The sequence below is a fragment of the Scyliorhinus canicula genome, chromosome 9 (assembly GCF_902713615.1).
Source record: "Scyliorhinus canicula chromosome 9, sScyCan1.1, whole genome shotgun sequence".
Taxonomy (NCBI): domain Eukaryota; kingdom Metazoa; phylum Chordata; class Chondrichthyes; order Carcharhiniformes; family Scyliorhinidae; genus Scyliorhinus; species Scyliorhinus canicula.
The window spans coordinates 37,843,516-37,856,494 of NC_052154.1; the positions used below are offsets into that span (position 1 = coordinate 37,843,516).

At 44.9% G+C, this 12,979-nt stretch overlaps 1 protein-coding gene across 2 annotated transcripts in view; it reads left to right on the plus strand.

The window, feature by feature from the left end:
- The window catches only part of klhdc4 (kelch domain containing 4), a 98,007-nt gene that overhangs the window by 34,445 nt on the left and 50,583 nt on the right, over nt 1-12,979 (plus strand). For both annotated transcript variants that reach the window (XM_038806524.1, XM_038806525.1), the window contains 2 exons: nt 1,047-1,139; nt 10,711-10,870. In XM_038806524.1, coding sequence (XP_038662452.1) covers nt 1,047-1,139; nt 10,711-10,870 — 253 coding nt within the window. The remainder of the gene's footprint in view (nt 1-1,046; nt 1,140-10,710; nt 10,871-12,979) is intronic.

A 12,979-nucleotide genomic window follows, 5' to 3' on the forward strand; every position in this document is an offset into this window, starting at 1 on the left:
AAGCACTCCAATGGCCATCAAATCTTGGAATGGAACTGGAACTCGGAGCTTCTGCTCCGAGGCAGGGAAGCTACCCACTGCTGCTTAAGACCGTCCATGGGTATAACCTGAGGGCATTAATAAATTGAGTTATTTTCATCGTTTAGAATGGTGTTCAGGTCAGTTTAAATCAATGTTTTTCAAACTTTTTCTCCTGGAATCCACTTTTAGCAGCCGACCGACCGTCGTGCCCATGCCAGCCGACCATTGCGCCCCGTATCATGTGAAAGGGAGCCTGTTTTGTCCTCACAACCTCACTTGAATCAAAGGAGTGAGGGCAATGCGTAAATCGGGTGCAGACTTCAGCCAGTTCCTTTGTGCCGTCTTCATTTTTAAGCAAACGGAAAATCCGACCTCGCCCGTGTAGGCCGTCATGCAGGGTAATAGCAACAAAATGCGTGTTTTACTCCGCACTGGATACTCCTGGGAGATGTTACACCAGAATGCTGACAGCCCCACGGGCTTTTGCCGTGTTTTTAATGTGGTATTACAGATAAGCTGCAGCAGTATAGTTTTTTTATTTGGAGTCAGCCCTAAATAAATAACTGTCTCAACCTCAAAAGGAATTTTTATCCACCAGTTCTCTTTCAAATTCTGAAATTTCTCTCCTTTTCTAGTACCTCTCTGCATATAACACATATGGCTTTGCCTCCTTATTCACCTTCACTGGTGGGAACAATGGGACTGATCACTCCGCAACCCTTCCCACACCCACCCGCGCACGACCCTGAGTTTGAAAAACCCTGGTTTAAATGATTCAATGAATATGTAGTTTTGTTCTTGAATGATACTGATCATTTATATAACTTTAGTATAGATTAGTAAAAGGATGGTTGTGAAGTATTGTCCTCCCATGATGAAAATCCTAACAGCTGCTCTTTCACTTCATCAATTTCTGCTATTGAATATTAGGCACAGTTTGTGGGTTGGAAGATATTAAGGGTATTTTGGCTTACCATGTTTTATGATGCTTTCAAACTGTGATGTAACTTTTCTGTCATTAATAGAGCAACAGGTGGACCATCAGGTAGAAGTGGACATCGGATGGTTGCTTGTAAAAGACAGATCTTGGTGTTTGGTGGATTCCATGAGAGTACAAGGTAATTTATACGTCAACGGTGACGACAGTTCTAGGTAAAACATCTGTTTAACGCATCAGTAACCAAACCAGTTATGTATATTGAATTGTTTTTTTTTAAAACACAAGGTTTTGCAACTGTTTTGTCCATTCCACCACAGTCTCAGATTTTAAGTCTATGTTCTGTATATAGATTTGAGAAATGGTGTTTTAATTATTTGCAACGTGAGGCAATTGTCTTACTGTGTAACAAACTAGTGTGATCGATTTATCCAATGAGACTACTAAAGAGCCCATAATTTATTCAGATACAACAATACTTACAAAGTATAATAAAATCTGAGCATCAAACTAACCAGGAAATAAACTACAAATATACAAAGGAATGTAGAACCACAAGGGCCCCTGTAGACTGCAATACCATTTACCTAGTGACTTTGTAAGCAATTTGTCAACTGATAAGGCTCATATCAGCATAATATAGAACACATCTGCATGGGTCTGGGGGTTTGGAGTTTTTTTTTGGAAACCTAATTATTTCAAAATACAGCATGCAACATATTTGTATAGCTCAGTTGGCTGGACAGCTGGTTTGTGGTGCAGAGCGAGGCTAACAGAGCAGGTTCAATTCTTGTACTGACTTGAGGCCCGCCTTTTCAAGCTTGCCCCTCGCCTGAGGTAGTGGTAATCCTCGGGTTAAATCACCACCAGTCAGCTCTCCCCCTTAAAGGGTAAAGCAACCTATGGTCATCTGGGACTTGATCTTTTATTCAGCAACCAGAACCTTTTGCAGCAGGAACCATTACACCCAGATATAGTATGTGTCTGTCTTCTGTGTGCCTGTCTTCCATCATTGGAGTCATTTGTTCTTTGCAATTCCTTTCAGGATATTGTTGACAGTGGTACTATTTATTGGCCATCCCTAATTGCCCCTGAGAAGATGATGGTGGATTGCCTTTCTGAGTCACCTCAGTCCTTGTTGTGAAGGAGGTCCCACAATACTGTTTGGTACAAATTTCTACGATTTTGAGCCAATGACAATGTAACAATAGCTATATTTATTAAGCAAGGATGGTTTGTGACTTGATGTGAAAACTTTGGAGATGATGGAGTTTTCCCTTTTCCTTCTTGTCCTTTTTCTTCTATAAAGTGGAGAATGCAAGTTTGGGAGTTGCAAAGAAACTTTAATGAGTTGCTGCAGTGCAACCTGCAGCTAGTACATGCAGCAGTCACAGTAATCTGATGGTGCAGAAAGTGGATATTGAAGCCAGTGGATGAGATGCTGATCAGATAGACTGCTTTGTTCTATATAGTATTGAGCTTTGAGAGCTGTACCCATCTAGGCCAATGGTGTGTATTCCATCACACTTCTGACTCTGGCCTTGTAGCACATATAGAGGTTTGGGAGAGTCAGGAAGTGAGCCACATATAGGCCGAAAGAGCCCCAAGTGAACAGGGTAAGCAAGAGTAGGCACGACAAGCGAAGGGAGAAATGAGAGAGGCAGTAACAAAAGTTGAAGGAAACAATAGAAGGAGACTGAGCAATGGGATGAGATTAAGAAAATGGAGCTTGTGTTGTCCGGTGACACTTGGTGTGAAATAGATTAGGATTAGAACAGGGCATCTCATCAAACGCATCTAGTCAAATTTAAATATGATTTTTTATATATTTGTTCATGGAATGTGGGCGTCGCTGGCTGGACCAGCATTTATTGCCCCATCCCTGAGAGAATTTAAGAATCAACCACACTGTTGTGGATCTGGAGTCACAGACCAGGTATGGATGATAGATTTCCTTCCCTAAAAGACATTAGTGAACTGGATGGGTTTTTCTGACCAATGAGGAACCCAATTCAGAGAGAGGTTTTATTCCTCAATCCACAACACAGACAATATGATAAACATTGCATTGGGCAGAAATTCTTAGTGGCTGACAAGGACATTCAGCATGGGCCTTTAATTGTGCAGTTTTTTCATGGAATTACGACAATGGTTTCATGGTTACTGTGAGACTTCTAATTCCAGATTTTTATTGAAATCAAATTTCACCATCTGCCATGGTGGGATTCGAACCCGGGTCCCCAGAGCATGAGTCTGAGTCTCTGGATTACTAGTCCAGCGACAATACCACTACGTCCTCTTGTGTCCCACTCCACTATCCCCAAAAAGCTGCACATCCCTCCTGTACGCATTGTATGCGAGTGTAACAAAACGTCTGTTAGATGACCCAGCTTGAGCTTCATTCTCTGAAAGTGTCTTTATGCCGTCATCCGATAATTCTTGGTGGAAAACTCTGCTCTTTAAAGTGGAAGATATAATGGCCATATGCCCATATTGTATCATTAAAATCTTGCAGCTAATTGACGTCTGGTGGTGGCGATGAGGTGAACAGTTGCACATAGGGTGGCTTCTACTTGGGGATTCGGCTTTTGGCACTTTTGGCCTATTTAACGGGTGCTGTTTGGAGGGAAATGTGGTGTAAGTTAAAAGTTTGGTTCCTCCTCCAATGCGTGGTGTCTGGACATATATACAAGGAACAAATCGAATAAGGGGTCCTTATCTGACTTTGAATGCCCCTGTGTTGCAGGAGTGGAGAAAATATGGGGGGGCCTCCTATGTCGTCTTTGCCACCTGAGTGGACAACTGAGAAATAATAATAATAATCGCTTATTGTCACTAGTAGGCTTCAATGAAGTTACTGTGAAAAGCCCCTAGTCACCACATTCCGGTTCCTGTTCAGGGAGGCCGGAATGGGAATTGAACTCTCGCTGCTGGCATTACAAGCCAGCTGTTTAGCTCACTGTGCTAAACAGCTCCTGGTTGGTGGAATTCCTTACACTGCAGTTCTGGAAACGACATTAGCAGTCTGATGACATGGCGAAGAGGTTGAGGTGTGGTGGCACCCATACGTGTAACCTTTGGACAGGGTGAAACAAAGGTTGGAGGTACAGGGCTTGACGATTTGGAAAGTGGAAGAGACTGTCACGACGCATAGTGATCAGATTGCCTCTTTGGAGGCAGAGGTGGTGATTTTGGCGAAGAGATAGAAGATATTTAAGGCCGATGACCTGGAGGTGTGGGTTTATGTTTTTTCTTTTTTTCGTTGCCCTTTACTGAAATGTTTTATAATAAAGATGGATTTGGGTAAGGGGGGCTGTTTGCTGATCCATTATGTTATAACCTGATAGCGGTTATGCTAATTAACGGGGGCGAAGTAGGGGACAGAGCTGCGGGGTGGTTACCCGGGGGTGAGGGGGAGGTGGAGGAGAGAAGAGAGAGAGATGATGTGTTTTTTGTTTCTTTTGTTTGTTACGGTAACAAGTCAAGGTTGGTTGGGTTTTTGTTTGGCGGAGGGGGTGCACTTGTTGGAGCTTGGTGGGTTTTGTTTGGTGCTTGGGGAAGGGCAGATTGTTGACTACGACGGTTTCTTTGTTTATGTACTGGTCTGAGAGGAGTGACGGCAGCAATCTTGGGTGGGCCTGGAGCTGAAGTTGGGGCCGTGTAGACTTCCTTGTGGATAAGATGTGGCTGATCATAGTTTGGTTACTGGATCGTAAGGAGATTAAATGGGTCAGTTTAAAGGTCTCGGGTGTTTGGCCACCTAAAGAGTTGGAAGGCACCTGAGAGTTCGAGATCAGTCAGGACTGTAGAAAGGGTGGGCAGGGCAAGTGTTCCACTCAAGCTTTGATGTCAGGATGAGGGAACTGTGGTGCTGATTAATTAGAGGGTGACCTTTTTGGTCACTAATATTTTGATGGACTCGGGGGAGATATGTGATAGTGAGTGCGGTGTTGGCAGCTGCTCCAGTGAATGTATCTGTGCTGAATTTGGTTGACACAAACTTCATGAAGAAGGTGCTGACGGCCATCCCCGAGCTTAACTCGTATCAGTTGATTATGGGGGAGGCTTTAATTGTGTGATAGATCCAAGGCTGGGCAGGTCGCGCTCCAAATCCTTTACAACATCGGGGGTGGCAAAGGAGCTGTTCGTTTTCATGGAACAGATTGGGGGGTGGGGATTTAAATACCAAAAGGAGTTTTTCCCCCTTTTTCCATGTGCATCGAGTTTACTCCTGTATTGACTTATTTGTTGTGGGGAAGTCGTTACTCCCTGAGGTTGTGTGGGGAAGTCGTTACTCCCTGAGGTTGTGTGGGGAAGTCGTTACTCCCTGAGGTTGTGTGGGGAAGTCGTTACTCCCTGAGGTGTGGGGAAGTCGTTACTCCCTGAGGTTGTGTGGGGAAGTTGTTACTCCCTGAGGTTGTGTGGGGAAGTTGTTACTCCCTGAGGTTGTGTGGGGAAGTTGTTACTCCCTGAGGTTGTGTGGGGAAGTTGTTACTCCCTGAGGTTGTGTGGGGAAGTTGTTACTCCCTGAGGTTGTGTGGGGAAGTTGTTACTCCCTGAGGTTGTGTGGGGAAGTTGTTACTCCGAGGTTGTGTGGGGAAGTTGTTACTCCCTGAGGTTGTGTGGGGAAGTTGTTACTCCCTGAGGTTGTGTGGGGAAGTTGTTACTCCCTGAGGTTGTGTGGGGAAGTTGTTACTCCCTGAGGTTGTGTGGGGAAGTTGTTACTCCCTGAGGTTGTGTGGGGAAGTTGTTACTCCCTGAGGTTGTGTGGGGAAGTTGTTACTCCCTGAGGTTGTGTGGGGAAGTTGTTACTCCCTGAGGTTGTGTGGGGAAGTTGTTACTCCCTGAGGTTGTGTGGGGAAGTTGTTACTCCCTGAGGTTGTGTGGGGAAGTTGTTACTCCCTGAGGTTGTGTGGGGAAGTTGTTACTCCCTGAGGTTGTGTGGGGAAGTTGTTACTCCCTGAGGTTGTGTGGGGAAGTTGTTACTCCCTGAGGTTGTGTGGGGAAGTTGTTACTCCCTGAGGTTGTGTGGGGAAGTTGTTACTCCCTGAGGTTGTGTGGGGAAGTTGTTACTCCCTGAGGTTGTGTGGGGAAGTTGTTACTCCCTGAGGTTGTGTGGGGAAGTTGTTACTCCCTGAGGTTGTGTGGGGAAGTTGTTACTCCCTGAGGTTGTGTGGGGAAGTTGTTACTCCCTGAGGTTGTGTGGGGAAGTTGTTACTCCCTGAGGTTGTGTGGGGAAGTTGTTACTCCCTGAGGTTGTGTGGGGAAGTTGTTACTCCCTGAGGTTGTGTGGGGAAGTTGTTACTCCCTGAGGTTGTGTGGGGAAGTTGTTACTCCCTGAGGTTGTGTGGGGAAGTTGTTACTCCCTGAGGTTGTGTGGGGAAGTTGTTACTCCCTGAGGTTGTGTGGGGAAGTTGTTACTCCCTGAGGTTGTGTGGGGAAGTTGTTACTCCCTGAGGTTGTGTGGGGAAGTTGTTACTCCCTGAGGTTGTGTGGGGAAGTTGTTACTCCCTGAGGTTGTGTGGGGAAGTTGTTACTCCCTGAGGTTGTGTGGGGAAGTTGTTACTCCCTGAGGTTGTGTGGGGAAGTTGTTACTCCCTGAGGTTGTGTGGGGAAGTTGTTACTCCCTGAGGTTGTGTGGGGAAGTTGTTACTCCCTGAGGTTGTGTGGGGAAGTTGTTACTCCCTGAGGTTGTGTGGGGAAGTTGTTACTCCCTGAGGTTGTGTGGGGAAGTTGTTACTCCCTGAGGTTGTGTGGGGAAGTTGTTACTCCCTGAGGTTGTGTGGGGAAGTTGTTACTCCCTGAGGTTGTGTGGGGAAGTTGTTACTCCCTGAGGTTGTGTGGGGAAGTTGTTACTCCCTGAGGTTGTGTGGGGAAGTTGTTACTCCCTGAGGTTGTGTGGGGAAGTTGTTACTCCCTGAGGTTGTGTGGGGAAGTTGTTACTCCCTGAGGTTGTGTGGGGAAGTTGTTACTCCCTGAGGTTGTGTGGGGAAGTTGTTACTCCCTGAGGTTGTGTGGGGAAGTTGTTACTCCCTGAGGTTGTGTGGGGAAGTTGTTACTCCCCGAGGTTGTGTGGGGCAGTTGTTACTCCCCGAGGTTGTGTGGGGCAGTTGTTACTCCCCGAGGTTGTGTGGGGCAGTTGTTACTCCCCGAGGTTGTGTGGGGAAGTTGTTACTCCCCGAGGTTGTGTGGGGAAGTTGTTACTCCCCGAGGTTGTGTGGGGAAGTTGTTACTCCCCGAGGTTGTGTGGGGAAGTTGTTACTCCCCGAGGTTGTGTGGGGAAGTCGTTACTCCCCGAGGTTGTGTGGGGAAGTCGTTACTCCCCGAGGTTGTGTGGGGAAGTCGTTACTCCCCGAGGTTGTGTGGGGAAGTCGTTACTCCCCGAGGTTGTGGGGCAGACGCTCTTGCACTTGTAATATCAGATCATGCCCCATACTATGTGGATATGTGGTTGGAGAATGGCTGCGCTCAGCGACCCCTGTGGAGGTTGGATATAATTTCTGCAATTGAAAATTATGTGGATTTTAGTAAGAATAAAGCGGGGTGGGATTCTCCAATATGGGGCAGTGTCCCACGCCCGTGGAAAAACATGCGCAAATCACTCTGGATTTACCTGGAGAAAGTCCAGGGTGAATCTCCGATTTGCAAGGTACTAGCAGGAGTAGTCCCCGCAGCCCCGGCTACCGATACGGGGCCCTGCACTTTTGCTCGGGGGTCCGCGCATGTGCACGGTGGCGGCCTGCCCCGCGCGACATGGCCGACCCACACTGCGTGCCCGTGGATCGGTGGCCCCCATCGTTTGCCTCCAATCGGTAGCCTGGCTGTCCTGGAGGATCGCCTCCGGTGAATTATCCCCCCCCCCCAGTCACCACCAGGGTGGCCGCGGACCGGGTCCGTAGCCACCACGCCGAGTTCCCGATGGGTGAAACCATGAGAGAACTACGCAGTAGGGAACTCGGCCAGCTGAACTCAGTGAATCGCCACGGGGGCCTCTTTCAATCGCCAGGCCACCGGAGAATCGCAGGAACGGTGTCGGACCCGATCTCAGGTTTGACGCCCATTCTCCGCCCCTGTGCCAATTGTGATTTTGGCGCTGAGGCTTGGAGAGTCCCGCCCGGGGTATCCCCTTCCACGTTTTGTGGAAAAGTGGTCATGGGGGGCAGGGGGGAAATCGTTTTGTTTTATGTTTATAAAGATAAGTCTGGGAGGGTGGTGAGGCAGGTTGGTGGATTCATCCTTGAAATGGACCGTCAATACTCTGCTGGCCCAACGGCAGAGCTGTTAGCGATGGGGAAGTAGTTGGTGACAATGGGGAAGGTAGTGAGCCAGCTTTGTCGTGTGAGAGGGATGTTTTACGAGTATGGGGAGAAGGCCAGCCATTGATTGGCTCACCAGCTGAGGTGGCAGGTGGCCTCAATGGAGATAGCTCCAGTGAAGGACCCGGGGGAGGGGGGGGGGGGGGGGGGGGGGGGTTGGCCTACCGGCCGTCCCTGTGGAAATTTATAAACAGTTTGCGACCGTGTTGGGGCAATATCTCACAGAATCACTACAGTGCAAAAGGCCATTCGGCCGATTGAGTCTGCACCAACCCTCTGAAAGAGCACTCTACGTAGGCCCAATCCCCTATCCTATCCCCGTAATCCCACTTGTTATACATGTTTTGTGATTCTCTTTCCTGGGGGCTGCTGCTGGCTACACTGGCGCAGGCATCAATCTACTTAATTTTGAAAAAGGAGATCCCATGGAGCGTGGGTCATATCGGCCCATTTCTCTTTAAATGTTGATGCAAAGTTGTTGGCTCGGGAACTGGAAATCCTGGATGAGTGCCTGCCAGGGGTAATTTCTGAGGATTAGACAGGTTTTGTTAAGGACCGGCAATTATCGGCCAACATTAGGAGACTTCTGAATGTGGTTCTGTTGCCCTCGTCGCTGATCGATCTAGTGGTAATCATTTCCATGGACACAGAAAAACATTCGACCGGGAGGAGTGGGGGTACCTTTTTGAGGTATTGGGACGATTTGGTTTTGGATCTAAATTAACTTTGTGGGTTAGGCTTTTGTACATAGCCCCACTGTGAGCATTTGTACCAATGCATTGAGTTCAGGGTACTTTCGGGTATATAGGGGTACAAGGCAGGGATGGCCACTTTCGCCGCCATTGTTTGCTTTGGACGTCGGCCGGGTGGAAGGGTATAGAGAGGGGAAATGGGGAGCATCGGTGTCCTTGTATGTGGATGATTTATTGCTGTATATCACGGACACTGTCTCTAATGTGGGAAAGATAATGGAGGTGCTTGAGGCTACTGTTTCAGCTGCCAGGATAGTTTTAGGTGCTTGGGAATATGGGTGGCTCACGACTCGATCTCGTGACATTAGTTGAACCTGGCCAGTCTGGTAGAGGGGGTGAAGGTGCACTTGAAGAGATTGGACGCCCTCTAGTTGTCCTTGGTGGGAAGGGTTCCGACGGTTAAGATAACATCCTTCCAACGTTCTTGTTTGTGTTTCAATGTCTCCAGTCTTCCTTCCTAAATCTTTTTTTTTGTGCTGTTAGCAAGTTAATTTCTTCTTTTATTTGGGCGGATAAGACCCTGTGTTTGAAGGGCTTTCTTGCAGAGAGATATGCAGTCAGGGGTTTATCACTGGGTGGCAAACATTGAGAAAATGCAGGGTTTGGTTAAGGATTCGGGATCGGTTTGGGGGCAGATGGAGGATTTTTCTTGTATAGGTTCTAGTTTGCGGGTATGGTTAAATATGGGGTAGGTAAGGCTGGATTGTGGGGATTTTTAATTTAAAAATGTATAAATTTGATCATTTGGTATGTTATAATTGAAACATTTTGAATAAAAATATTTTTTTAAACTTTCAGCTGGTCAAGTGGGTTCAATTGACTACTATTTTTCCCTTATTGCTATTGTTTTAAATCCCAAAGGAAAGTTTTACCAGCGCAAATTATCTGCTGATGATTGATTTTAGAGAACTATACTACGATATTGTTTCCTTCAATGCTACTACTTAAGTGGTGCTATATTGTGTGAAGTAAATGTTTCAAAATGTATTCACTTAAAAATCTTGTTAATTTTTAAGTGCACAATACAGAAACACTGCGTCATGCAAGCAGGACACGGCAGTGCTGGATATGTTTAGAAATTATGTTCCAAATTTGGGGCAATAAAAGAATGAAAATAACCCATAAAATTAGGACATTACAGTAATATCTGGATGCCATCAATGTGTAACATGAATAAAATTGTTCTATAATCAACATTAACAGTAATGCAGGCATAGTTGATTCATAGTCCTTGGCAAGAGTGAAATCACAAAGTTATAGAATTAATAATCTTTATTGTCACAAGTAGGCTTGCATTGCAATGAAGTTACTGTGAAAATCCCCATTATTTCAGTTTTACAAAAGTATGGAGAAGTTCTGCTTCTAATAATATAAAATTGAATGTTTTCCAATCTTCGTAGTAATAAGAATGTCATGCTTTTGTTACAAATGTATGGGGCGTTGTTGACTGAACCATATGCAGGTCACTTCTAAGTGTTTTCTATTAAGTGTTGTATGCCTTTTTTTTTAAGCTTGGCATTTGCTTGTTTTATCTTGAAATTTACAAAACATTCTCTTTTTAAGGAAGAATTGGTATTTCTATTTAACGGCAATTATAAATACAAATGAATTGGAAAATATATTAAAAGGATTAGCTGCTCATCATTTTGACAGAAAATGTTTAATAAAGAATTCTTTGTTTCAGGGATTTTGTTTATTACAATGACATTTACTCCTTTAACCTGGATACACTCACATGGTCAAAGTTATTTCCCTCTGGAACCGGTCCATGCCCTCGTTCAGGTTGTCAAATGGCATCCACTACAAATGGCAACGTGATCATTTATGGAGGTTATTCAAAACAGGTAATTCGTTCATTTTTGGGGATCTCCTATTTATTCGGTTTGCATAAAACAACATGAGAGATACTTACATAATAATAACTGCATTGAAGCATTTATAAACATCTCAGTAATTTTCTCTTGACTGATTTGATTAGAAATGTTTGATTAGGAAATAAATATTTCTTGTATCACAGTTGAGATTCTGGATAGTAAAAAAAAAAATCAAATTTTGTAATAGTCACTGATTAATATTTTCATCAACAGTTCAAATGCATTTTTAAGGTAGCCTTGGGGAAATCTGATGCGGGAGAAGGGAAGTACAGTAAGCTTGGGGGATACAACAGTAGCCTTGGGATAGCGATTGATTGATGAAACTAATAGGCTTTCCTGATTAGAATTTGTTTCTATTTTAGTTGCAGGTAGCCTGAGTGTTTGGTAATTGGTGTTGTCATCCATATACAACAGCATTGTTTTCCCACCCGAGGTTAATTTGATTGAAGATTTAAACATAGACATGATGGAAAGTCTAGCAAATTTCAGCGAGGGAGGTAGCAAGAGACTTACAATTCACTTGGTGCTGCTGAGTTAGACAAGGACATAACAAAGGCAATAAGCCTTACCATCATTCTCAAGACCAAAGCTAATTGTTCCTTTCGCCAAACTGTTCCTGTAAAGCTATGGCACAAGAATCTACTTAACAAAGTGTAAGACAGGATAAATGTAACCCTGTTGACATCCTCCTGAATGTCACTAAATTGAATGGAATAGAATGGCGGAAGGAATTATCCATTGTGTTACTCAGGGACATCTACTCATCAATAATCTTAAAAATCAGAGCTGGTTAATAAAGCTAGTACATTTGATATTGTGTTTATAAACAAAGGAGGAAGTAGTTAGCATTGCTGCATCACAGCTCCAGGGACCTTGGCTGATTGTCTGTGTGGAGTTTGCACTTCCTCCTTGTGTCTGTGTGGGTTTCCTCCCACAGTCCAAAGATGTGCAAATAAGATGGATTGACCATGCTAAATTTCCCTCTAGTGCCCAAAAGGGTTAGGTAGGATTATGGGGATAGGGTGAAAGTGGGGTGCTCTGTCCAAGGGCCAGTACAGACTTTATGGGCCGAATGGCCACCTTCTGCACTGTAGGGATTCTGTAGTTGAGAAATTGGATAGCATAAAAACAAGAGGAGGAACTTGAAGCTTGGCAGTATTAAAAATTGAGAAGTACATCAGTCTGGGTGGAACACAACCTAGATTACTGAGGGAAGTATGAGTGGTAATAGTGGAAGCTCTGGAAGGTTGCAGATGCTCATTTGAGAATGGGGTAAAGCATGTTCCACTAAAATGTTTGAATCCTTCAGTGAGAAAGGGTTGAGAGCCAGAGGGCACCAATTTAAAGTAATTGGCAAAAGAAAAGATAATATACTTAGAAACATACATATAAAATAGAAGCACGAGGAGGCCATTTGGTCCTTTTAGCTTGCTCCTCCATTCATTATGATCATGGCTAATCATCAAGTTCAAAACCCTGACCCTTCCTTTCCCATAGAAACATACATGAGGAAAACCTTTGTTATGCAGCAAGTAGTTACGTTTTGGAGAGTATGGTGGAGGCAGATTCAATCCTGGCTTTCAAAGGGGAATTGGATAATTAACTGAAGAGAAAGATCTTGCAGGGCTACAGGGGAAAATGGCAGGAAAGTGGGACTAGCTGAGGTTGCTCTTGCAGAAAGCTGACATGAACACAATGGGCCAAATGGCCTCTTTCTTTGTTGTAACCATTCTATGATTCTTTCAATTAATGGAAGGGTTGATGAGAATACATCTTGAACTGCAATGGCCTCATTAACAAAAAAAGTCCCTATTAAGCACACAACATGACTGTGGTCAAATACACACACTCTGCTCTGAACCCAATTTAGTGTCAGTGGGTTTCTCCTCCGAAACCCCTCCGGATGGTGATCACTCACACAAGCTCTCGAGATCCAGCCATCGATTTCCATAGTTATTTCAACTCATTCTACAGCCTACAGTAAAATCTCAGAAACCTGAAAATCACTTCAGATATCTTTCTGTCCTCTCCAATGCTTTTACAACTCTCTGTGACTGTTCTAGTACCTTTAACCTCCGA